This window comes from Coturnix japonica, chromosome Z (assembly GCF_001577835.2).
Source record: "Coturnix japonica isolate 7356 chromosome Z, Coturnix japonica 2.1, whole genome shotgun sequence".
In the NCBI taxonomy this organism is placed as follows: domain Eukaryota; kingdom Metazoa; phylum Chordata; class Aves; order Galliformes; family Phasianidae; genus Coturnix; species Coturnix japonica.
The window spans coordinates 1,648,125-1,674,242 of NC_029547.1; the positions used below are offsets into that span (position 1 = coordinate 1,648,125).

The 26,118-nt window shown below is 43.4% G+C and overlaps 1 protein-coding gene across 1 annotated transcript in view; it reads left to right on the plus strand.

Moving 5' to 3' along the window:
• Positions 1 to 604: 604 nt before the first annotated feature.
• The window catches only part of LOXHD1 (lipoxygenase homology domains 1), a 118,501-nt gene continuing 92,987 nt past the window's right edge, over positions 605 to 26,118 (plus strand). Inside the window, exons 1-5 of the mRNA XM_015887179.2 lie at positions 605 to 1,455; positions 12,300 to 12,414; positions 13,327 to 13,338; positions 20,115 to 20,195; positions 20,707 to 20,891. Coding sequence (XP_015742665.2) covers positions 1,017 to 1,455; positions 12,300 to 12,414; positions 13,327 to 13,338; positions 20,115 to 20,195; positions 20,707 to 20,891 — 832 coding nt within the window. The 5' untranslated portion in view covers positions 605 to 1,016. The remainder of the gene's footprint in view (positions 1,456 to 12,299; positions 12,415 to 13,326; positions 13,339 to 20,114; positions 20,196 to 20,706; positions 20,892 to 26,118) is intronic.

Genomic DNA, 26,118 nt, shown 5'->3' on the forward strand with positions numbered 1-26,118 from the left:
TTCCTTTTCTCCATCTCTCTCACCTCAGTGTTTGCACATGAGAAATACCAGATTCCTATGCTTGTGTTCACTTATTAATCTGAGCTTTGTTTCTCTTTGGTGGGCAAAAAGGGGCCATTTTAAGGACAACTTATGTGAAATCTGTGCAGTGTTTTCTTCTTCCACGTGTTGTATTTATTTTATTGAACGCTGACTTTTCATTTGGCTGGAGGTATGGCTTCATTTCTAGCAGATGGGTGCAGGAATCAGCTGCTGATGCTATGGAGGTCTCCTGACAGAGATCCTGGAGATGTTCATGATTTCTGGTCACAAAAAATCTATGTAAAGCTGAGACCTCTGTTGTCAGTAAGGCGATCCTGACACTATGAATAATGGAGAGGAAATGCAGACCAGTGCGGTGTAGTTGCTCGATGGGTCTCCTTTTTCACCTGCCCATCTGCCTTATAACCACATGACAACCTTGAGTAAATTTTCATGAGGGTTCTGAAGCTGCTACAGGTTGGGAGGAGGAGGAGTGCCTTTGCTCTTGCTGGCACATGGAGAGGAGAAGTAAACTGGACCATGTGTCCTCATCCAATCCATTTTCCAAAGAGCAACTACTGTGAATAGCGTGTACTGATACGGTAGAGTCAGTCTGTCAACTGACCTTGAGCAACACTGAAAACAGGAGAATGGTCTCAGCTCAGCCCAATGAATAAATCATAATAGCAAAAAAGGAGAACAGCCAAATACGGAGAGAGATTGAAGGAAAGGAAGGGGAAAGTGTCTCGATCAAGGAAGTGAAGGAAGGCAGAAGTCAGGAGGTGAGCTGTTGGGTTGGGAAGGACTCCAGGACAGATGGACAGACAGTGAGACGTGGACAAGAGAGGACGCTGAAACAAGAGCAGCCCAACCCCAGGCAGAGGGAGGAGTGTTAAGGACTTTGGTAATAGGTAAAGTCACCAGGAGAGGTGGCAGAATTTAAGTTGTGGGAATCCTGGTGCATTGTTTAAAGTGCAGGGGTGAAAAACAATGCCATGAAAGAGACCAAAAAGAATAAGGCAGAAGAAGAGGAGGAGGAAGAGGAAGAAGAGGAAGAAGAGAATGAGGAGGTGGTGGAAGACGTAGTGGAGGAGGCAGTGGAAGAAGATGGGGAAGAGGAAAGCCAGCAGAAAAAGAGCAAAAAGAAATCAAAGTCTGAGGACTCGGAGGATGATGGGGAAGTGAAGAAGAAGAAAAAGAAGAAGAAGAAAACCAAGAGAAAAGATTACAGCAGTGAGGAGGAGGATGACTATGACCGCAGAAAGAAAAAGAAGAAAAAAGGCAAAAAGAGCAAAGAAAAGAAGAAAAAGAAAGGTGACAAGTCCAAGAAGGGAAAGAAAGAGGACAATTTCCTGGAGCTGTATGAACAGGAGCTCCGTGACTATCATTCAGACTCCTCCAACGCAACAGAGGATGAGTACAACAAAAAGAAAGGTCAGCTCCATCGTTTCCCATTTCCTCCCTTGTACACTTCAGATATCCAGCCTGGGGCTCTTCCTGGGTGTGCAGGCTCTTGTCTTTCCTTTGTTGAGAATATTAATTGTATATTATATATATATACATATATTAATATTACTTATATTGTGGTGCTATTGGGAAGCTGGATCAGCAGTCAGACTCCCCTGTGTAAGCAGGGTACATGGCCAAGGCACACGCTCCTGCTCATGCATTTGCAGCAGGGGAATGTTGGTGGTCTCAGCAATCAGACTGGGAAGGCAGTGGGGTGCTTAGGACTGATGTAACAACATAAGATCCAGCACATGGTCCCTCTGGCTGTTGTGAGTAACCAAGTAAGGTGGAGAATTGTTGCTAATCACATCTAAACCTGAATGTTGTGCCTGTACAATTATTATCCCACGTGCACTGAGTGCTTTATGGTGTGTTGTGCAGTGAATTAGGGTTTAGGCGATATGGTCCGTTTTGTTTGAAGACTGTGGTCTGGAGAAAGGTTGTACCCATCAGCCAGGCTGTGTGTAGATAACTCCTGGCAAAAGGCTGCACTTGAGCATTTTACCTACCGGATGGCAGTTAGTAATCCTCCTAAAGCAAACCTGCTGTTCTGGGGTCGAGAAGCAAGGAATGAGCAAGGCAAGAAGTAATGAGTCATGGTATGGCCCCATAATTAGGGAAAGCCCTGGGTAGGGGGCACCGTGGTGCTCCCAAGCACAGCAGGATCATCTCCTGATCAGGGGTGGGCAGCAAAGGGGTAATGGGCTGCTGGGGGGTGACACCGACTGCCCATTCCCCATGCAATTGGATCTTGGTGCATCTGGGGCAAGATGCTTACCTTCCTAGATGGGTTTCCCTGTTGGTTAATTAGTGTAATAATCAATCTTGTGCATGGTAATTCAAAGAACCGAGTGTGCCTCACACCAGTGGCGTGGTTATAGGTTAACTCAAACTGATGAGTTCCATAGCATGCCGTATGGCTGTTCAGGGAAAAGAAAAATGATCCAACATCTCCAATGGCTGTTCAGGCCATACACATAGCTTGCCTCATTAGTGATGGCTCTTTGAGGGAAGAGAAGTTCTCTCCTCATACCACCATTATTTTATTTTACATTCTTTTTATAGTGGAGGAAGAACAGCTTGCACTCTGTGAAAAGAGAAGTTCCAGCAAATTATTTCTAACTATTTCTCCATGGTCTTCATCCTACTCTGTTAACAGTTTCTGCTGGGAAAGTAATAGCTTGTGGCTGAAAACACTGAAAAGGGAACCAGACAGGGATTGGATTCTCATAGGCTCCATCAGAAATAAAAAACCTAAGGCATAACCTTCAACATTTATTATCGTAACAGCCTCAGGAATCCCAAGAAGCTTTTCATGTGGACAAAGTCCCAGCAGTTAATGAGTGGTTGTTACTTTAATCAGAACTCCTTCAGCTTGTGGCTGAGGTGGTGGAGTCTTTGTCCCTGGAGGTGTTCAGGAACCATGGAGATGTGGCAGCTGGAAACACAGGCAGTGGGTTGGGACATGGTGGTAAGGGTTGGGGTTGGGGTTGGGGATCTTGGAGGTCTCCTCCAACCTCAATGATCCCAGGAGGTACCAGCTGCTGTTTTCTTCTTGAGGCTATTCCCTTTTTCCAAGCGCAGCACTGTTGATTTTGCATTATTAATCAAAGTAAATTTCTGCTTTTTCCTGACTTGGTCCTGGAGGTTGCCACCATTTTCCTTCCAAAGGGCTGAAGGAACTGATGTTGGTCAGCTCCTGAGAAACGTGTAACCACTGCAAAAGCTTCTCCAAAGCCCTGGAGATTTTGGCTGCCTTTGGCACTGGTGAATATCCAGTAGACATGAATTTCAGTCCTTGACTCCTTTTGTTCTAAGAAGACGGGAGATGTAAATGTTTTATGAGTAGAGAGCTGATGGTGTCTGTGTCATCTGATGTCCCCTTTATCTCACTGCATTAGCAAGCAGGAGAAGGGATTCCCTCCACCTTTGTCACAATCAACTGATGACTGAGGAACAAGGGGAATCCAGCTCCTGGAGACAGGAAAACAAAAGATATAAAGCGACTGGGTGTCAGTGTGGAAATCATAGCAGATAGCAGGCATTTCTAAGCAAACTGCAGCTCTTGTCCATTCCTGAGTTCCTACTGTAAACCAGGATGATTATTAAGTATTTGACAAGTTTCTTCTACCACACGTTTTCAACAGAATTTAAGGATCGTGCTTCATCCCCATAGAGCAGCAAACTCTATAGAAGGTTTTCCTCATCTCTTGGAAGCTTTGCATTTAGACCTGTTGTGCTGGTCACCATCTAGATACGTATGTTTTATTCAGCGCATTATCTTAAATGGTGTTGGGAAGTGGAATGGCCAGTGTTGATTTGTGAGCAGACACACAAGCTGCTTATCCTTCCTCCTGCTGTGCACCATCCATTTCATTGTGTTATATCCATCACATTCTGCTCCTTCAGTGACCGAAGGGTTACACAGGAGAAGCGTTCAGGACACACAAAGTTTATTGCTGAGTTCTCTTTAATCTAGGAGCAGAATGGAGGAGGAGAGCAAGTGCTGCGCGATGTCTGGCTCTCCCTATGCTATATTCAGAGCCAGAGATGTACCACATTCCTCTGTGAGGATCAGCAGTTTCAGAGTCTCCTCATCTGTGCCTGCACCCACTGTGTACCCATTGGCACTTGTTCCCCCAGCACAAGAACAGCCCAAAGCATATGTAGAACCCAGCCCTGTCACATGTGTACAATGCATTGGGATGGCTTTGCCCAGCTGACAACCCCAAAACAGCACAGAGGAGCAGCTGTGGGTGCCAGTTGCCCCATGCAGCTGATGTGCAAACTGGTGACTGTAAAACCACCAGCTCCAGAGCTGCAGCTTGCAAGCACTGCTGTTCTCCCCTCCCCTGAAGTACTGCAAATGCAAACAGTGTGACCAGTTCACTTTCATAACCTTTGTTATCTGTGGGTGCTGTTTAGGTGGAATATTTGGCTTTTTGGACATTACTGGAGAGGACTTGCTGAAGGGAATCTGAGCAAAAAGTCAGTGGGAAGCCTATGTACACAGAATGATGCATTCAAGTCTAGATGCGTTCCCACCAACCCTTGTATCCCACCAGCCCTTTCAACCTCCCCCTTGGACTATTATCTGGACACTCAGCTATTAAAAAGGCAGAATTATCCCAATCCAGATGAAAAGCCCAAGAAGAAAACTGTGGTATAAGGCACAAAGCAGGGAGAGAACCAAAGCAAGCTAAATTTCATTCCAGGTGCGATGAGACCCTGTGCAGCCCCACGTGGGGTGGTTCATCTGTCTGTGGTAATACTTGAGAAGAGCATGCAAATTAACTGTGGGTGTTGCTGATGGATTCATATGCATTGCAAGTCTCATTGTGCAGATGTCACAAAGCAATGGTTCAGTGGTGGGAAAGCCATCATTTCTACCAACTCGAGAATTTCTTGTTTTATGTTTTTTTAATATGTATTTATATTTTTTAAGTGCTGTTTGGAGAATAGCAACTGTCTTTCATGAATGATTAAGTCGAAGTATTATGATTAATTCATAATGACAGCTAACAATGTGCTTGTAAATATAGGTAACACATGCTGCTTGTATTTACAACAAGCTGCTGGCAGGTTCCAGCACCTCCTTATTCAAAGCATCAACACCAGCTGGAAGGTGCAGCATCCAATCCTCCAGTGCCTCTGGGCCAGGGGAGACATTAAAAAGGAGCTCTTGTGGAACTACCCTTCCTGCTACATTCAGGGTGTTGGGGAGCAGAGCTGGAAATGAGGGGAGCACTTCTTGGTCTCAGTTGTCCTGCTGCCTGGACAGCAAGAAGAAAGTGGGTCTGTCGTCAGGACCTGGTCCTGAATAAAAGGGACAAGTAGAGGAGAAGCGCTTCCCTTGCACTCTGCAGATGCAGTTCAACTTTGCCTTATAGATAAAATCCATATTATGTTTTATCTAGGCAGCGTTATTTTCCACTGCTGTCCTCAGTCATGGTTCAGAGAAAACCCATGTCCTGGCCAGCCCTCCCTGCCTCCAAAGATAATGAAAGAGACAGAATGGGTTTTTCTCTCACATATTTCTCTCCCCCGAGGCACAGTGTTTTCCTCCAGCACAATTTAAACTTGAATAACAAAGATGTTGATCGCTGAGCTAATTCTATTTTGCTGTTCCAGCAAAGAACAGAGATGTGTGGTGTTTTTTTTTTCTGGAGGTAGGAAGGCAAAAGCACTTTTAAGTGATAGCTGGAGCACCAGATGAATCAAGTCTGGCTTCCTACAGCGCAGGAGAATGAAACGTTGATTTTGCAATAGCTGATGAAGCATAACAAGCTCCAAACTACAGCTCCTCTGCCTGTGGGAACTGGTGGGACAGCACTCAGCTTTGGATTTAAATTCTAAGAGGAAAGTGATGTTTCAGAGCTGAAGATAATGCTGTTTGTGCTAGTGGTAAGTTTGCAGGAAACTTCATTAATTCGTGGCCACAAAGTGCCTCAAAATGCAAGATGCTATTAATTTCACAATCCTTTATATAATCTTTGAATGGGAAAAAATGGATAACAGTATGCAACTGGCTCAAATAGTCATGGAAAAAATTCCCATCTTTTGCTTTGAATAATTAATTTGGCATCCGTACCAGACTCAAAAGCTGCTTTTGCTGGAGCTTTTATAAGCAAGCACTCTCATAGTGTGTGAGGCCTAAATCTGTTCACATTTTTGCCAATGTGAACCCAAAGTCATTGTGTTCGTGTCAATGGAGTCAGTCAGGATTTGCCCCAGAGAGAACAGGAGAAGAATTTGACTCATTTTGTTTGTGATGAGATTATTGCTCAAAGTGTGGTGTGATAAAATCAAATGAGCTGACTTCAGAGGTTCATCTTCACACCGGGTGAAGGAATGTCACTTGTTGAGGCCACAACGATATTAACCAGTGGGCCCATGTGCAAAGAGGGCAACCCCAACCTGCAATGGCCAGCACAGATGTTAAAATCTTCCAAGTATTTCAAGCATTCCTGTTGCTGGACAAAGGTGAGGAACCATCATAACATCCACCTCAGTTGTTAGAGCTTCCCTGTGTGAGAATGTGACCCAAGGGAATTTGCAGTCATGGCCATCATTGGTACTTAGCAATTCCATGTTGTGAGAATCAGAACGAAAACAGTCTTCTGCCCTTAAGAAATTCCCTCCTTATGGATCGCAGGGATTTCTGAATGCTTCCTTGCTAGAGGATCTCAGCCTCTGCTTGCCAAGCTTTCCAGTAATTTTAGCAACCATTCTGACACAAGTGTTTTTCTATTCTGGCTGTTGAATGGACGAGTGAATAGCATAAGCTCTTTCTGCAAGACAGGGAAACAGATGTAAGTTCTTCCAGTAACACTGCAGCGTAACCTGATACTGATTTTATGCTGTCTGTATCTTGTGCTTGAAATGACTGGTTTTCAGTGCTTACTTTCAGAAAAATCCAGTGTCGATTATTTCCATTTTTACTCTCGAGTGTGCCCATGAAAAGCAGTAATGGGTTTGCAGTCCATAGCAAATCTGCTCTGCTTGGCTTGCTGAAACTTCTACTAGTTTCTGAAGACTTAATGCCAGAGAGCCAAAGAGTGCAGTCAGCTGGGGGTTCAGTGTCTAACAGAAGAGATAAGTGAACCAAATTCCAATTGATTGAGATAATATTTGGAGTCAGCTGCTATAATAAAAGCTTTATATTGTCTTTGCCTGGCCTATTGGGAGAAAAGCAAGGTTTGGAGACTGGCCTGAAAATCAAGCATTCCCAGGCAAGATGCTATAGATTACTGTAACCTGGTCATGTCGTGGCACTCAAAATACTTACACTGATCTTAGGAGTGAGATGGTTTGCCAGTCAAAAGCAGCAATATACAAGTGTGCTCCCTTGCCTATACTGGCCTTGTGAAGGAGATGCCAGTGTGGTGGGACTGATCCTCCTGTACTCCTCTTCAAGAGCAGAACTCTTTGAGAAGATCAGTGGTCCCCCATTACACCTCTGTTAGACAGCCAGAAGCAAAGTCCTTAGTACTGACATCCCATACATTAGAAGGGGAGGAGGAAGATTTTGTGAATGTACTTGGAAACTTCAGCAGTAACCATAAAATCCCTATGGATGCTCTATATTTGCATTCAGTGATTGCTTCTGTCAAGCAGAAGTCTAAATAGCAGGATACAGCCAAATTTGGAGTGATACACCAAAACCTTGCTCCCATCTGAAATGCTTTGCTATAATTTGTCATTAGCTGTTGGGCCAAGCAACTGTCCCAGGAGACATCCTGAACTGGCAGTGAGCATCAGTGTCAAATAATGGGAAAACAGCAAACTTTGTACTTCACTACTTTGATGGGTTTTTTTAACCTATTTTGTAACAACAAGTGGATTATTGCTTTTGTTACTTCTTGAAAACCTTCCTCAATAACAAGCATGCATTCCACGTGAGACTGCTGCGGGTAATGGATAGGAAGGGTGAATCAGCAGGTGGTCAAACTTATGTAGGCAGTGACCCTGTTAAAAATGAGTTGGGAAATTCTATAGAACTTAGGTGAATATTTTCCATTGGTGGAAGGCTTTAGGGGCTGGCAGGTTTGTACCATAGTGGCAAAGTAGAAACAGCCTGCGTTCCTGAGGAGAACCACAGAACCACAGCAGCAGTGAATTCAGACCTGCTCAGTGGGGAAGAGGAACGTGGAAAATAGAAGCTAAAAATGGAGGAGGAGCTTGGAAGGATGCAAAGGCTCCCAGAAAGAAAGTAAAGGGCTTGGTGGGAAGAGAGCTAGCTTTTCTGGTGAAACAGATACTACACTAAGGATGTTTAACTTCTGTCCTTTCTTAATCTTTCCCTTCACAGCTGATGCACTGAAGAAGTAAAAATGATATTTCTGGCCCAGATTTTGCCCTTGGTTAGAAGTGTGACTTCCAAAGAAATCTGATTTCAAGCTTTTCAGCTGATTCAGTTTTATAGCCCTGAAAGGACAAGATGTTCACACCTGGGGTTTGCTGAGGTTGGGCATGTTATCACAAAGCCAGAACATGCAATTATTCATGAACAAAACACTTAGGTGGTAAAAAAACAAAACACCATTGGTCTACATCTCTTGTCTTATGCCACAGATGCTGCTCCCAGCAAAAGAGCTGTACAAAATGTTATCCCTCTTCTACCTGGTGGGTGGGTCCTCCAGCTGCAGAGATGCAGGTGAGGATCACAATCATCAGCCATAAAAGGTTTATCAGAAGTAAAAGAAATGCAAAGGAAATGAATGATCCTGCTTATAGGCTGCAGAGCTTCCAGGCTCTCCTTTCCTTTGAGGAAGCAGCTAAACAAGCTGCATATCTCAGCACCACTTCCCAGTAAGACCTAGCATCAGTAGCAGCATTAAACTTTTGTTGTCTTCCCCCAGAGGGATTCCTGTGCCTTGCTCCCATCTCATCACAGGAAAGCAGTGACATAATCTGTTTGCACAGCTGGCAACACAGTTGTAGTGATGGAGAGGAGGTGGCAAAGCTCCTTTCCTTTTCCAGGCATGCACCATAGCACTTCTGATGTGTGGTGACATACTAGTGTCACCAGCCCAGCCCCTGCTTTGTTCCCCTGTGCGCAGTTAATTAAATCATTGCTAACCGCAGCATATGCTCAGCAACAATGTGTGCTACTTGGGCTGCAGCACATCTGAACTCCACAGTCAGATCTGCTCCCAGCATGATCTGCTCATCCACCTGCTGCCTGCTCACCCTGGTGCACGGATGCTGAATGGGAGGTTGTGAATGTAATGTGCAAATTTGTTTCTCTCTTTCTCTCCAATTGACCGGAAAGGCTCATAGATGATGGAAACTGGCTTGGCAATCATCTCTCCCAGCTCCCTCGGTACCCTTGGGTAGTTGTAACATCACTGAAATGTAGGGGTTGGAAGGAACCTCTGGAGACCATCTAGTCCATCTCCCTGCTAAAGCAAGGTCCCTACAGCAGGAAAGAATTCAGGCAGGTCTTGAATATCTCCTTAGAAGGAGATTCCACATCCTCTTTGGACTACCTGTTCCAGTGCTCTGTCACCTACAGCCCCAGGTCTCTCAGCTTTTCCTCATAAGGAAGATGTTCCAGGCCTCTTTGTGGCCCTTTGCTGGACTGTATTTAGATCTCTGTCTTTTTTTCCCTGCCTTTCTTGAACAGGGGATCCCATAAATGGACACAGTACTCCAGATGTGGCCTCCCCAGGGTAAAGTAGAGGGAGAGTATCACATCTCTCCACCTGCTGGACACATTCCTTTTAATGAATCCCAGGGTATGGGATGGCTTTCTTAGCCACAAGGCACACTCCTAGCTCATAACCAACCAGGACACACAGGTCCTTCTCTGCAGAGCTTCTTTCTAGCAGAAAATAATGTGCTTTGAGATGACTAGACACACAAAGCCACTATGAATGAGCACAGCAATATTGTAGCTTAATGATGAAAGATTCTTCCAAAGCAGAGGCGATACAAAATCATGATGTAATTCATAATGAATCATGAGGGCAAGGTAGATTGCAATTCCTGCTCCCATCATAGTTAATGCAACTACACTGTCTTTCTGTGCTATGCCAAGCAGTGCCCATTAGTGTGTGTGAATGCTGACAAGAATAATGAAAACATTTTTTTGTACCTATTACTTGTGTAAACTGTGGATATTGTGTTCTTTTTTGCACAGCTGTGAAAAAAATCTCCTCTTCTTCTGAGCCCATCCATAAAATATGTCAGCCAAGGCATTCTTAAAATATAGCTGAGCATTGATCATAACTTACTGTATTTATTATGATACTGCCTCCTTTCTGTCCTATTTGTATTCATGGAAAGGAGAAGTTAGGAAAACACTGTGGTATTTTGTTCCCTCTCAACGCAACAGAGCCCTTGGAAATGAGGAGTTGTTTCCAATCAGTTGTACATGAATGGCCACAGTTTTGCTCTAGCACTCTGTCTCCAAGCCTTTCAGTTAAAATGGTGATTTAATTTCCCTTGGGGAAAGAGTGCTACTGGGGGAAAAAAAATGTGATGCTCAAAGTCTGCGATATCCTGTTTGGGTTTTGGTTTGTTTGTTTTGTTCCTTCTGAATTCATATGTAATGTAGTGAGGAAAAAATGGACCCTAACAAAGCACGTAATTTTAATGCACCCATGGAGAAGGACATTTTTACAGTGTTCAGTCTGAGAAACCATATGCTTCGTAGTCACACTGCGCAAGATGAAGTGCTGAAAATGTTATCCTTTAGCCTGTAGGTCTGAACCTAACGTTGTTCCATTAGCTGGTGATTACTGTGTGATCCAAAGGCAAAACGACCATCAGGATTCTTGGTCTGGCTGTAGGCAGGATTTTGTATTTTCATGCTCTCTGTTCTGCACTGAGCCAACCAAGATGTGTCCTTCAGAAAGGTAACCTGTTGACAAACCTTGAGCCTTGTTCCAGCTTCACTCATCATCCTGCTTAAGAAATGCATGTCTGCTTGTAGTTTTAATGCTTCAACCTTTTGGCCATTGGACCTTGCTGTGCCTTTCTCCACTTGAGCAGAAGTCTATTTTCTATTTGTGCTTCTCCCAAGAAAATATTGATGTGGGGTAATAAAGTCACCACTCAATCTGCTGCTCAGAAAGGTAAATTGACATTGCTTTGATACTCTAATTTAAGCAGTTTCCTACTTTATCCTCATCCTGATTTACCACTCGGTCTTTGGTAGTATCTCCAGAACATCTGAAAAGTAAACTTTCTGGCTGTAGTGACTCTTATCTTCATACAAATGTATTACCAGCACAAACAGGGAAGTGTGCATTGCCTTGATGTGTACATAAATGAAAAATGACTCAACAGCTTTACTCCAACACTTTGCATTAATTCCTCTGTTACATGTAATACATGCACATACATTACAATAGGGGAGGAGAAACAGAATCATTGAGTTGTTTAAGTTGGAAAGGACCATTAAAGGATATCTAGTCCAACCTTCCTGTAATGAACAGGGAGATCTACAGCTACGTAGTTGTGGATGAAGTTGCCAAACCACTATCTGTCATATTTGAAAAGTCATGGCAGCCTAGTGAAGTTCCCACTGGTTGGATTAGAGGAAACATAACCCCCATTTTCAAGAAGGGAAAAAAAGGAGATCCAGGGAACTACAGGCCAGCCAGTCTCACTCTGTTTCTGGCAAGGTCATGGAGAAGATGCTCCTGAAGTGTCTACTAAGGCACGTGGAAAATAAGGATGAGTTGATAGATGGTAACCAATATGGCTTCACCAAGGCCAGTACCTGAAGGGAGCCTACAGGAAAGCTGGGGAGGGAATTTTTATAAGGACAGGTAGTGACAGAACATGGGAAAATGGCTTTAAACTGGGAAAAAAAGGTAGATTTAGACTAGATATCAGGAAGAAATTCTTTATCATGAGTCTGGTGAGCCACTGGCACAGGCTGCTTGGAGAGGTTGTGGATGCCCCATCACTGGAAGCATTCAAGGCCAGGATGGGGCTGTGAGCAAGGTGAGGGAGGTGCCCCTGCCTATAGCAGGGTGTTGGGACTGGGTGATCTTAAAGGTCCCTTCCAACCCAAACCACTCTGTGATTCTATGATTCTACGATTCTAAGTAGTATGTGTTCACAGAGGGAAGTGTTTGATTTTCAGCAAAACCCATTCCAGTTCATCTGCTGTCGACCCATTTGTCTCCACCAACCCATGTGAACCATCTCTGGGACTTATAATTCAGCTGAGGTTTGAGGAACTACTTGTATCTGTAATGTATAAGGCAAGGAACTTCTCCTGTTGTCCTGATCTTTCTCTTCTCTTTCCACAGTTTACGAGGTGGTGACAGTGACAGGAGACGTCCGAGGAGCTGGAACTGATGCCAATGTTTTTGTTACTCTCTTTGGAGAATTTGGGATCACTCCCAAGACTCATCTCACAAGCAAGTGAGTATATGAGAAGAAACCTGTATCCTTGAGGCTTTTGCTTCAGCAACTTGTATTGAATTTTGATGAAAGATAATACTGTGCTGATGGATGCAGAGGGAATAAATCTGAAAGGTATTCTGGGACCATTGAGGAAATTTGAATTTTTTTGCTGTTGAAGACTTCTTTCCAAATTCCTTGCAAACCTGCATTCCCTTCTGTAGATGGAAATGTATGCTCAGATCCTTATTATGTAAGTTTCACACTTGCAAGGTGTGGGGATACTTGCTTTTCTTAAGGCTTAAATTAGGTCCTCCAAATTTAGGAACTTAGAATATTCACCATGTCTTTAGAGTGGGCACGATGGGCTAAATTCACATGCCTGAATCCTTCCTAAGTCTCTGTGTGAAATCAGGTACACAGAGATAAGTGTCCTTTAAGGATTCTGAAGAGTAATTTGGTGGGTGGGTCTGAAGTAAGGCTGATGGATCACCTCCCACACCCAGCTGTAGGAAATCTAAGGCAAGTATAAATGGATGAAGTTAGGCTGTTTCCTAAACAAGGCTGCTTTCACTCTGTATCTGCTCTGTGCATGTTTGCACACTTGTGGTTGCACTATTTTGTTTTTCCCAAGCCATGACCAACACCATCCTCTGGATGGAGTTTCTCACTTCCCACATTAGGTCAATAGGTGCCCATGTCCCATGAAAGCAGAGTAACTTTAATGCAGCATCAGGTCTGCATGCACTAATTCCCCCTTAGCTGGACAGCTGCAGTAAGAGGAAGCAGAGATCCCTTCCCCATGGGGTCTCGGCTGTATGTCTCTGTTTTTCTGTGTTCTTATTGTTCTGTTTTTCTTGAAAATGTGCATCAAAAGTTATGAATCCTGTGCTAATGTCACACGGTAACTTCACATTTTCTCCATTTCTACAGCACCGACAAGAGGTACCTGCAACTATTTTAAATTTAACCTCAAAAGAGCTTCTCTTCCCAGTGAAGCAACTCAAACATGAGAGTCTGTAAAGAAAATGATATGGGAATGGTAAAGAAAATACATGAAATTTCAGCCCTGTTTGCCATATTTGAAATTCAGAGATCAGAGGTAGCCAAAGGAGTTTTCTTACCCCATCGTTCTCAGGAGAACTTGGTGATTGTATGTTAAATACACGATCGAGGTTATTCGTTCTGTGATTTTCATCCTGATATGAACTTGTAAAGCAGAATACTGTTTCTCTTGATGCAACAGAGAAGGAAATGAGGCACATGAGGCAAAAGATGATGTGTCCATCTCATGTCCATGGCCAATGTGGGATCTTCAGCAGCAGCAGCAGCTCTGCTTGGGGAAGAGCTGCCAGTGCCCAGACCTGCCTGCTGGTGCTTGGCAGAACTATCAAACAGCTTCTGCTCTTGGGGAGTTTTCCTGTGGTCAACATTTACATAGGAAACCATTTAAGTGGAAAAGCATTCTTCTGCTTGTGGCTGTAGAAGGAATGAAAACATTATGTTTAAAAATGACATTTCTAATAAATTGTTATAAAAACACTGTATTCCCTTTGGAGGAGAAGTCAGGAGATTTTTTAATGAGCCATGACTTCACCGATGGCTGCACAGCTCATCTCTTGTTAATGCCCACTCTTTCCCCCTACGATGGGTGGGGAGGATTTCAGGTTGCAGCAGCAGCAGCATAAATCTGTTAGCATTTTAGGTTTGGTCCCTGCTACTGCAGAGAGCAAATGGCTGAGGTCTTGGTAAGCCAGGATGAGAGGTGTGGGAAGCCAACCTTCTGCAGCTCTGAGTTCCAGAAACAGGTCCTATAGGAAGAGACCACTAGAACCACAACTGTAATTTTCTAGGGGGCATCCAAAACATCAACAGCATTTCAGTAATTGTAAGCAAAGCCTGGAGCATTAGTGATCAAGAGAATTGAGTGAAAAGCTGGCCTGAACATAGGCATGTCTGTTTAGCTGATAGTTTTGTCTTCCAAATACAAAGCAAAGCATGAAACAGTCCATTGCCCCCAAATTTATTGTGCTGCTTTGTGAATATGGCAAAAGGATGGAATCTCATGCATCTTTCAACTAAACGTTTATATGAGTTCACTTATGACATGACTGCAAATGCATGACATTTTATAGGTATTTCCATTTCCCAGTATAGATAGAGAGATAAAATATCATGCATTGCCTAAAGATGGTACTGCCACTTCAGCTTCTGGTTAGAATAGGCCTTTCTTATTTCTTTTGTGATTGTGTGCTGGTAGTGAAATACATGGCATTTCAGCTCTTTTTGTCATGTACCATAAATGGAAGACATGGCATGCTGCTGAAATATCATGTGTTATTAACATTTGACAACAATAATGTAACTGTGAAAAACAGACACAAATCATCATAACGACATGTTGAGCACCAGCTCTGGAAGTAGGAGCACCCAAAACCCACCCAAAGAGACTCATTTGTTTAGGCCAGAAAGTTTAGCCAAGTAACGTTTGGGGCTGTGAGCACTAGACAGGACCACCTTTGTATTTGCTGTCTGCAGTTTGATAGATGGCAGCACTTTGGTTACTGGTTCACCTTCCATCCTACACCAGCTACAGCTCATCCAGAGGCTAAAAGCATTGCTAAATGTGAGTTTCTTTTCATGGGCTCTATCACCAGCATGGCTGGACACAGAGGCAGCTGTCCTTTCATTGCTCAGTGACATTCTGGTAGTCTCTGAAGCTACTTCTTTTCTGTCCAACACAACCAAGCAGCACTGATCCTCCATAGAGTTTTATTTCTCCTTGCTCGTGTGCTTTCTACCACACCAAGGCAGAGGAAAATAGAAAAGATCACAAAACTCAGCTAGGAGTGCTGCTGCCACCCCACTCACAGCATTCAGCAGCAAGTTTATTTGTGGTTAGTGTAAAGGAGCCTGCTTTTCAGTGTCAGGTTTATCCTTCATGTTTGTAACAACCACAATAAATACTCATGTCCTTTTAAAGAAGTAAATAAATGAGAAGTGCAGATGTAAAATGTTTTGCAGCTATGGTACTCTGAAAGAAAGATGAAACACCTGCTAAGTGACAGCTGGCTCCTTGCAGTGCCACTGAATTTGAGAACTATGCCATGAAGGTTTTTATTCTTCGCAATGAATACTTTTAATTGGGCATCCCTTCTACCTGCTCCTGAGTCACTATAAAGAGCTCTTCCAGTTCCCACTGCCAGCACACAGTGGTCTTTAGGCACAGTGGTCAGTAGAGGTTGTCCATCTCTGTAGCACCACTGCAAATGAGCTGCACCAGCTTGCAGAAGATCTGAATTTGTTGTCTATCAGCTTTGGAACAAATAAACAAATACTCTGAATAATAAGAATTGTAAGTAAGAAAGGGTTTTTTTGTTGTGTATATATATATATATATATATATATAGAAAGGGCTGTCCAGGCTAGTAAGCAAGCTTTCTATGAAGCCTGAGAGCAGGGAAGCAGGGCTTCTAGCATAACAGCTGAAGCACTTCTGCAGAAGCAAGCTGCTTGAATGGCACAGGACATTTCCTGTGTTAAAGCTGCTTATATATCTACTCATCCTCTAACTGATGCTGATGCTAATCCACAGCACTTAACACTCTGCTGTGTGCTTCTATTATACCTTAATCTCAGCTTTTAAAAGTCAAAAATCATTCTCATTAAAATTATCCAGAATATTTCCACAGGGGAATGGGACAGACATTTTCAGCAGGGAAAATTTGCCCCCAAATCTTGTAAAATAGATGCAAATCAATAAGTTGGGAAATATTGGGAGGTGCTGAGAGAGCTTTATGATGTCAGAGATGGCACTATCTGCTTGTGTATGGAAAATAACAGCTGATGTACACAAAGTACATGTAACAAAGACAAGCACTATAGCTTAAATTGTCTAAATTCACTAATATTCTTCTGTTTTCTATGTGATTTATGAAAAACTAATATTAAAACATTTCGGCTCCAAACAGTGTAGACTGAAGGAGCCACTATTCAAAGCAATTGAAATCTCTCCTCTGAGTACTTATGGATAAGGCAGGGTCCATTCTGGTGTTCCCTTATGGCTCTTTGTAAAGATTCAGGCAGGCTCTCATGGTGCAGGGTGTTATTTTGGCTCCCAGATATCAACATCCTTCTATATAAATCCATCTTGTTCAGTTAAATCTTTTCAAGTGAGACCGCTCTTTCACTACGTGGTAGTTCTTCTCTGCTTCCTTAAGCAGGGTTGCTGGATCAGGTTATTTGTAGAAAAACTGAAAATAATTTCCTCGATATGGAGCTGTTTGCAGCCATTCTGCTTTTCAGCTGCTTCCTTTCCCATCTGGAGTATTTCTGGACATGTGCTGCCTGATGCTGTGTTTCCAGCCACTTGCTGACTGATGCTGTCAGCTTCATGACAACTGTCTTGACAAAATATTTGCAGTCTGAGCCCTCGGGAGCATTTGTTTGTTCCAAGAAGGAGGTTAATGATGCTGTTGTTGGAGTTCTGCTTTAATGATAAATATGACTTGAAGGCTGCCCGTAAGTCCATCCAGGCAGTGCCCTTTCTGTGGGATAGTGGATGTGTAGGGAGAAATAGAAGAATAAGGTAAACCTATTGTAAGCATTTTGCCAACAGTTTGCAAGCTGCCCTCTCTGCCAGAGTCAGATAACCCAGGTGTGCCGAGGTTATGAGGAATATTGGATTATGTGAGGATGAACAAAGCTGTCTGTTGATACAGACTGGGGATATATACAAGTTATCATCCCTGCCATCTATATGGGTCAAAATTGCTCTGCCCACCTCTAGCCCATGAGGAACCCTCTGCCTGTGTGATAACCAGTGCACCAAGCAGCACTGTGTTTCCCCACCAGGTGACAGGCTGTAGAATGGCTGTGTGACACCCTGAGGTCATTCCTTGGTGCCCCACTCCTTGCCATGGCTGTTAAATCATAGAATCTAATCTAAATAGTGGCAAAAGAAGGTGCACCCTCAGGGAGATGCTGCCAAGAGGAGACTCCTCCTCATTCATGGAGCATCTTTACAGTGTTGTTTCATCAGGCATCCATGAGAGCACTGTGCATTCGCTGTCTCCATGGGCTTTGCAGACAAGCATCAGATAAAATGCTGAACATTTATGTCATGAAGATGATCATTAGTGCCGTCGCTCAAAGCTGTTAGTTCGGGTTGCTCTGTGGCTGCTAAAGGCTGTGGTTATTATTTCTGTGCCTCTGATGTGAACAATATCCATGTTTTCCCTTTGTTCTTCAGAGCTCAGCTCTGGGAAGAGTTCTGTCAGCTGGTCAGAGGTAAAGTTTATTCTTGACAAATAGTCGGTAGTTTCTTAATGTCAGCACACCAATGGGCAGCAAAACTCTCTTGGCACTGTCTCCGCACTGAGATGCACACAGAGATTTTTAACCACCAGTACTTCTTAACACCCTAGATTACACAAGCAAGGGGAAATCCTAAATCCTGGTTTAGGATAAATCCTAAATCCTGGTTTCAGCAATGTGAGCAGTGAGTGCAATGTGCAGGTGGTCATTCAGCCAGAAGAATCTGAATATGGATACTGAGATAACAAATAGACTGGGGATTTCGTTGAGTAATCCCTGTTCTACTTCCTTGGATATTTCTTACGTTGTAGTTGGGTAAAACACTGCAGCAGACTGTAAACAATAGAGATTCTGAAGCCACTAACAGATATGAAATAAAAAGCCCAATTGAAACATATTTTCATTTTATTCTCTCTCTCTTTGGTGAAACTTCAGTATGGCCATTTGTTACAGGATATTCCCTCACCCCTTTCGTCCCTTTCCCCTTTCATCTTCAATGCTAGAAAAGCTCCAGAGAGGAAGCATTGGGTCCTCCCTTAAAACAGTCCCCATTTGTGCTTTTGATGCTCTGCATCAAGAAGTTGGCTCTTCTTGGTGGGCTCTATGGGGCTGCACTCCACCTTTCCTCCATAGACCCTTCGCCTCCATGATTGGCATGTAGAGAGCTTTGGACTAATTAGTTCCACTTAATACTTCTGAGCCATCTCCACAGCTCTGTACACCATTGGCGGTGCTGCATCGATCTCTGTTGAGAAGCTGCTGTCATTACAATGCGCGCTCGAGCCTGACAAACTAATTGCCTCTCTCTTGCTGGCTGTTTTCCCTCTGACAGCCAGGCTGAGGGAGGCTGGGCTGGATTTTATCGTCTCTTGTCTGCAAGACAAGGTTAGCTGTTTTAGTCCTTCCATGTCGCAGTGATGGTCCTCGTGCAGTTACTGGGATAGCAGGGTGGAGGAGGAGGAGAACACACAAGATAACCTTTACACGAAGGTACATGCAGATGTTTTAATGATGCGGAGAAGAGTGCTGAGCAAAACCAAAGCCCACTGCTCGGATTATTAATATTCATTAACTTTCTGAGTACAAGCTGCTTGTCAGCTTTATGCTGCAGAAGCAAGTCAGTTTCTTGTTCTTTTTAATACAGCTTCTGCATTTTGCTGTTTAATCACCTGCAGCAACACTCAGCAGCCGAGTGAAATCCCACTGGGGAGAGCAGGTGGGAGAGGCTGTGTCTTCTGAGCAAGGATGGGTTTCAACCCAATGTTATTCACAGTGGAAAATATAAGCTTCAGAGAATGGAGGTGCTGACCAAAAAACATGGAATTGTAGAAACATTAAGGTTGGAAAGACCACAAAGATCATCCAGTGAAGCTATCAATCCATGCTGGTGACCACTCTAGACCACGTCACTCAGTGCAACATCTACCCTTTTCTTGATCACCTCCAGGGACAGAGACCTCCCTGGGCAGCCTATCATAGAATCATAGAATGGTCTGGGTTGGAAAGGACCACAGTGATCATCCATTTTCAACCTCCCTGCTGTGTGCAGGGTCACCAACCACCAGTCTGGGCTGCCCAGAGCCACATCCAGCCTGGCCTTGAATGCCTGCAGGGATGGGGCATCCACAGCCTCATTGGGCAACCTGCTCCAGTGTGTCACCACCCTCTGGGTGAAAAACTTACTCCTAAGAGCCAACCTAAACCTCCCCTGTCTCAGTTTAAGACCATTCTCACTTGTCCTATCACTGTCCATTCTTGTTCCTATTCCAGTGCCTGACCACTTTCATGAGAAGAAGTTTTTCCTAACATCCAACCTGAACCTCCAAGGCCATCACATCTTGTCCTGTCGTCACAGGCTGGAGGCAGAAATGGGATTTGAATTCTCCATCTCCTGCTCCAGGCCTATGTGCTTCGTAATGACTTCCCCTTGCAAAGGAGGTTTCTGGCTATTATAGAAGCAGTGGGAGATGGGAGTGGGAAGAAACTCACAAGGCAGGCCAATGCTTTTGTCTCTGCCTGAGCTCTGGGTAGGTTGGGATGTGCAGTGCTTTTGCTCCATCACTAGAGCAGGTCTGTTCAGTGCCTGGCCCCCAGCTAGCAGGAAAGTACAGTTCTTGGAGGCAATATGGACAGTCATCCAAAGCTTGCACCTACTTGGGCCAGCATTGCATTTCCTCCAAAGCTTTGGTCTCAGCTGCTGAGAAGGTGCTTAGAATTCAAGAAGGAAAAGTTCTGTTAAATGTCAGCTTTTAGAGATAGCTGGAGCTTATCACAGCAAAGAGGACACTGGAAAGTAGGTCTACCCAGTGCTAGAAATGACACTTCTTCATCCTGATATGACACTGCGGGCTGGCTGACAAAGTTATTGTACTCCTGCCATAGCTTTTGGTGTGTCTGTATTACAGGAGCAGCACTGCCTTTGAAAGGAGCAAAACAGATGTGTTCCGAGTGAAAACCAACAACGTTGGACAAATAAAGAAAATAAGGTAACTGCATGATATTTCCACTGCAGGACCTGTTCTGCAATGCTCTAATTGGGTGACAGGCTGTACGGACTTCGGTGTCACCATGTTTAATTCATTTCTTAAGATATTCCCATCAAGTTGAAGTTAAGGGGTGGTAAAATCTTGTCTACTGCCTGAAATTTGAACTGAAGTGTGAAAACACCTAAGTTATTGCTTATTAACTATCCATAATCCCCACCGAGAACTGTATTCCTGTCATATCAACCACAGATGAAAACAGCTGGGATTGTTTTTACATACCAATGCAGTTAGACTGGGTTTGTTGCTCCTTTCTGCGGAATTAGTGTAATCTGTAAAGACCTGTAAGTTTCACAGAGCACTTTGGATAGCATAAGAAGGTATAAGAAGGCATTTTGTATATGGTTACCTTAGACTTGCCTATTATAAAACATTTAAAAAAACTATAGTTCTAGTGCCCAATCTTAAGGGAAATACCAGATCCAGGCCCTCACATAGATTATTCTTCCTCTAGGATTGAGCACGATAACACTGGACTGAATGCAGGCTGGTTCTTGGATCGTGTCATTGTGACTGACATGAACAGACCTCACCTCCGGTTTTACTTCCCTTGCAACAACTGGCTGAGCAAGGAGGATGGGGATGGGCTGTATGTCAGGGACCTCATTGGCAGCCTGAATCCTATGGATGTGCCCAAAAGTAAGTTTTTTTCAGAAAAGCTGTTTTTCTGGTGCCTTGTTGGAAAGGGACGGTGTTGCTTTCAGATTACTTCAGCCATATAAGAAGTAATCTTGTATTTAAAGGTAATTTACATTTTTCTTAGTCAGTGGAGAGGGAAATAATAGGAAGATGCCTCCAGAGTGAAATTTCTTCCTCCAGTGTTACGCTTGATATCTCAGAGTGGGATACATCACTGTTTGGAGAAGCATCTCTTGTAAGTTGAGTGCAGAAGGATCTGTGATGAGTGCTTTAAGTTAGATTCAATGTGTGCAGATGGGTGGGTGGAAGGTGGAGCAGGTACAGGTGTGTCTTATCAGAAGAAGCAGGGTGGTTACAACCCTATGGTTGAGGTGCAGTGTTTCCATGCTCTGGTGATGACCCACCAAAGATAAACAAGCCAACACTCTCGTTGCAATTCTACACCAGTTTGCCAAACATGTATGATATCCATACTGAACTCGTGCCTGTTTTTCAGAGTGATTTTAAGCTAATGATGTTGAAACAAAGCCAGGGCAGCTTGAAAACCAGACAAGTGCTCCTAAATTGATATCAGCGTGTAGGCCATGTGGTGCTGTGCAGTGCATGCAACATGAGTGGGAAGGTGATCGAGATGTGGAAGTGCAGCCAGCGAATCAGCCTCAGGTGGGATGTCAGCAGTTTATCTTCAAGTGTTAATGAGGCAACCAAGTTGTATTTCCCCACTGACCTCACCAGATCACTGCATCTTTCTGGGAGCTTAATTTTGGACATAGAAAATGAATTAACCCCACCAATTAGCCACAGGCCTGGGGGAACAGAGGGGTGGAGATTGGTGAAAATGAAGGGAAATTCGGACTTTTGTTAGTATCACATTTTTTTGAGAGTTATTTGAAGTTTTTTGAGACCTATTTGAAGTTAACAGTGAAACAATACACAGTGTCACTGTTTGTCACTGAATTGTTAAATGATTTACTTCTGCTAAGCTGTGTTCTTCCAAATCAGCTTCAGTGTTGAAATGTAAGCACAAAAGGCTTCATGTGAGTTAGCGTATAGAAATAAGACATACTGACAAGAAATGTATGTGGTAGCATTTTGTAGATGCAGACCTCTCCAGGGTGGATGCCACAGGGGAATGAGATAATGTCTGGAGATGTTCTGCCAAAAACTCACCCAGTGACTGTGGGGCTGGGCACGCTGAAGTGTTTCATTGCTCTTTTAACCACTCAGTGCGTGAAGATGAAGAGCTCAGGGTACACTGGGTGGAGATAAAGGAGCCCGATGAAGGTAATGGATGATCAAAAGCAACACACAATTAAAGAGAAGTTCCCTCGAGGAGGAAGTCAACTACTCAGTCTTAATAGATCTCTAAATGACACAACAATCTCTGAATTTATTACTGCTCCTGCCTGGGAGGGCTGATTCAAATGAATGCATGTGATTTCTTCCATCCTGCTCAACACCTGTCTCTCGACAGGAACAGATTTGTGGGGTAAATGCTCAGCTGGTAGAAATCAGTGCGGCTTCCATAAAGTTGCTGGAACAACTTTGTGGCTCAGCAGCTGAAAACTCATTCCCAAACACACACGCTCTTCTGGCGGAGTGGTTTTGGGTTATGGATCAGCTGCTAACTGCATGCTTGGTCCAGGATGTCCAGGAAAGTATGAACAAGATTGCCCCTTGCCTTAAGGGTATGAAAGAAGAGACTCAAGCAGGCATTTGTCAGAAATACATCTGTTCTTGTCACCTTTGTCAGAGAATGCCACTTTTGAGTGCTGCAGCCTTGGAGCTCTGCAGCTGCCATGCAAACACAGGGAGCTGGGCTGAGGCCAGGGGCGCGGGTGAAGGGCTGGACGCCATCCAGGCGGCAGGTCTGGGTCTGTAAGCGGAGAGGGATAGCTCTGCTATCTCAGGTTGCAGCTCCCCTTGAACCATAATTAATGAAAGATAAACATTCCCAGGCTGCTGAGGTGAACCGTCAGCTGCAAGTGTAAATTCATTTGAATTCGTTTGGCTCCTTCTGAAGCTGAAAATGTCTGAAATGAGATTGGGGTGTGATTTTCTCCATATGTATAAGTGATTTGCCCTAAATTTGTTAGTAGTTTTGTTTTGTTGGTTTTTTTTTTTTTTTTCTCTTTCAAATGAATTGAACGGTTGGATTTTTTTCTTTGAGTATTCATATTTTCTAGGCTACTAGACAAATGAATAATTACGTGGTTTGGTGATTTTATGTTCTTGTAGAGGAAGACTGATTGCTCCCTCTTAAGCCTTTGCTCCTATTAGCAGTGTTCACTGCTGTGTTCTTTAACTTTCTGGCCACGTCTATTCACTCCTATTTCCCTTATTTCTTCAGTTTGGAATATTTTGAAGGTAACCAAACAAGTTTTCTCTGCATCCCCTCTCTTACAACATCTTCAGCTTTTGATCTTCTCCTGGAGAGCTTTCACATCTTTATGATGAGGATTTTACCTTCCTTCCTTGAGCCAGAGGTCACTTCTGGGATGTGTAAGCTTTCTTTGATTTGTGTAGGTTGTGGACTGGAGAAAACTATAGTGATATATTCTACTGAGTTTTTGTTTTGCTCTGTAGAGGGTTCATATCTGAATGGGACTGCTGGTGCTTGGGCCAAGCCCTGCAAGTCAACTCAACAGGAGGCTCATCCTCTGTTGTTGAGGAGCACAGGGCAACCAGAGAATCCCTGCAGTGCTGTGGAAGTTGAGGAGGTTAATTTAAATAATAGTAAGAATTATTAAAAAGGCAAAAAATGAAAACGTTCTCCCCAGATTGTCAACATATAATTGAAAAAGGAAAAATTGGACAAAAATGTAATATGGAGTTCTTTTCAAAATCCAAAGAGAGTTACAGTGGAAGGCAGAAAGACTCGATGACTGCGGACAGCTGAGTGATTGTATTTGCTGAACTGGATAAAATGACTCCTGTCAAGCTCCCCATTGAATGCCATGCATTTCTGAAGGAGAACACATTACATTTTAAGTGCTCCTGCCTGAATGGCCCTCTGTTCGCTGTATTCACATCCATGGCATGGTATACCCACGGTCCCCTGACAATGATGGTGTCACAGATTCTTATTTACCCAGCAGCTGCTACTGGCAGCCTGGATTAATTTACATTACAGGTATTAATTACAAGGAAGGGCTATTGTTCGGCCTCATGCTGTTTCACTTGGCTTTATGAAACCTCAGGTTTCAAACCTCAGGTTTGTATGGCTGTGGCTGAGTATTAATGCAAGGGGACTGGCAGAAAACTGATTACAGGTGACGGTTTTTATCTGAGTGTTGTGGTTTCTGGCTCACTCTGAGGGTGTCTGATGTCCTGCTCAATTGGTGGGGGAAGAGAGCATTAATCATAGTTTGTAGCTGCAAAAGTAAGAACTACTGACCCAATGGAGGTGCAAAAGCAAATGAGATTCAGAGCCTCTTCACACTCTGTTCTCTTATACAAGCAGACCAGGTATGAGTCACTCACGCCACATTCTTTCATCAAGAGAATGCAGAAACAATCATTTGCAAAGGGATCTTCTACTCACTTGGTCCTTAAAGCCATACAGAAGATCACAAATACCTGAAAATTAATCCAGACTTCTAAGCCATATTGATTTGTGCTGACCTGATAAATTTTGGTCAAGTCTAACCAACCTAGCTGTTGTAGATGAGGCTCAGAGTGAAGGACTGATTTCCAGTTGGCTGTTTGGCCACCAGTACTCTAAAATAGTTTAAGATTGGCCATGATGGGATGTAGATGTGCATGAGATATTAGTTCACCTCAAACTATTCCGATAATGTATATTCACAACAGGACAGAGCGACATATGTGACAACACACTATAATATTCCTTGCTCTGTTAGACAGTGATAGCAATTCTTGTTCTGGCTGAGGTTTAACCTTTTTTTGCCTTGTTCTAATGAATGTGTTTGCAAGCAAGGTGCTGAGTGCCACAGTTCTGAGGAGAAGGGCAGTCAAAATGCATTGCACACCCAGACCTTGAGATGGGAACATCCAACACAGTTGCATTGCATTTGATTTTCCCATTCTTAAAAGTATCAGGCTTGGCCTTATGCAGGCAGACATGAGTTTTTCTCATCACAAGAGACAAGAACCATCTTTGAACCACAAGGTTGGTGATTCTGTCAGTTCTGCTCTGATTTATGATTGCTTTATGGTGCCTCAGAGGTGACACCCTTCACAGATACATCCTAAGGGATAATGTCTGCAAGGTCACATTGATCAGCTGTGAACAGAGTCCTGAAACAGCGTATTAGTGGTGAAACATGCTCATGTTGTGTGTACCAAGGGTAGTCTCAGCTCTACAGAATTAGAACGATGCTTTTTATACTTAGAAATGAGAGAAGTTCAGCTGATCAAGTTGTGGGCCGCCTCCCATCTACTACTCCTTCATGAGTTTCCTTGCTTCCCTGCTCCATTATTTCCTCTTGGTCAAGATTGAAAATAAGCTCTCAGATTTCGGAAACATTCATAATCAGGAAAGCCAAAGGATTATTTCTGAGAGTGGGGAAAGGGAAAATGAAATATTAATAAGTGTTACCAGCTCATCAAAACTCATCTTTATTTGCACTAAGAACTGGAAGTGTGTAATCAGAATACAGAAATGCAGCTAAATGTATTTATGAAATAAATATGAATTGTTTACTTTGGAGTAATGGCACATATGCACTGTACTAAGGATCAAACTTTGCTGCATGCTGAGATGTTTGATCAACAACATTTGTAGGGGGAATCATATGTTTTACTTCCCAATTGATATCACTGGGATATCATGTTATCTACTTCCCCCTGCCACCCCCAAAATAAACCAGTTAGTCTAATATGGATTTTATTCTCCCTACAGACTTTGCCCTTTTTATACCCTTAAGTCACCACACCCAGAACAAATCAGCTGTGACCTTTTAATTTGTAATGTCTATTTTGCATGTTGTTTTTTATCTCTAAAACTGGATGAGGATAATGAGAAATTGAAATATTGGAAATGAAAAGAAACGCTGGTAACTGATAAACCACCAGGAAGACAAGGTGCAGGGAGCTTGGAAATAGGATGCAAATAGGGATTTGCAGTGTATGTAAAGGATCTCATGTTTCAAGGGGAAAAAAGTTTGGAGAGGAATGAGAGATCACTTTGTGTGGCTTGTATGTAGATTTATATGTAGCCAACACAAAGCAGCGCAGCACAGATGTGAAGATGGGCATAATTGTC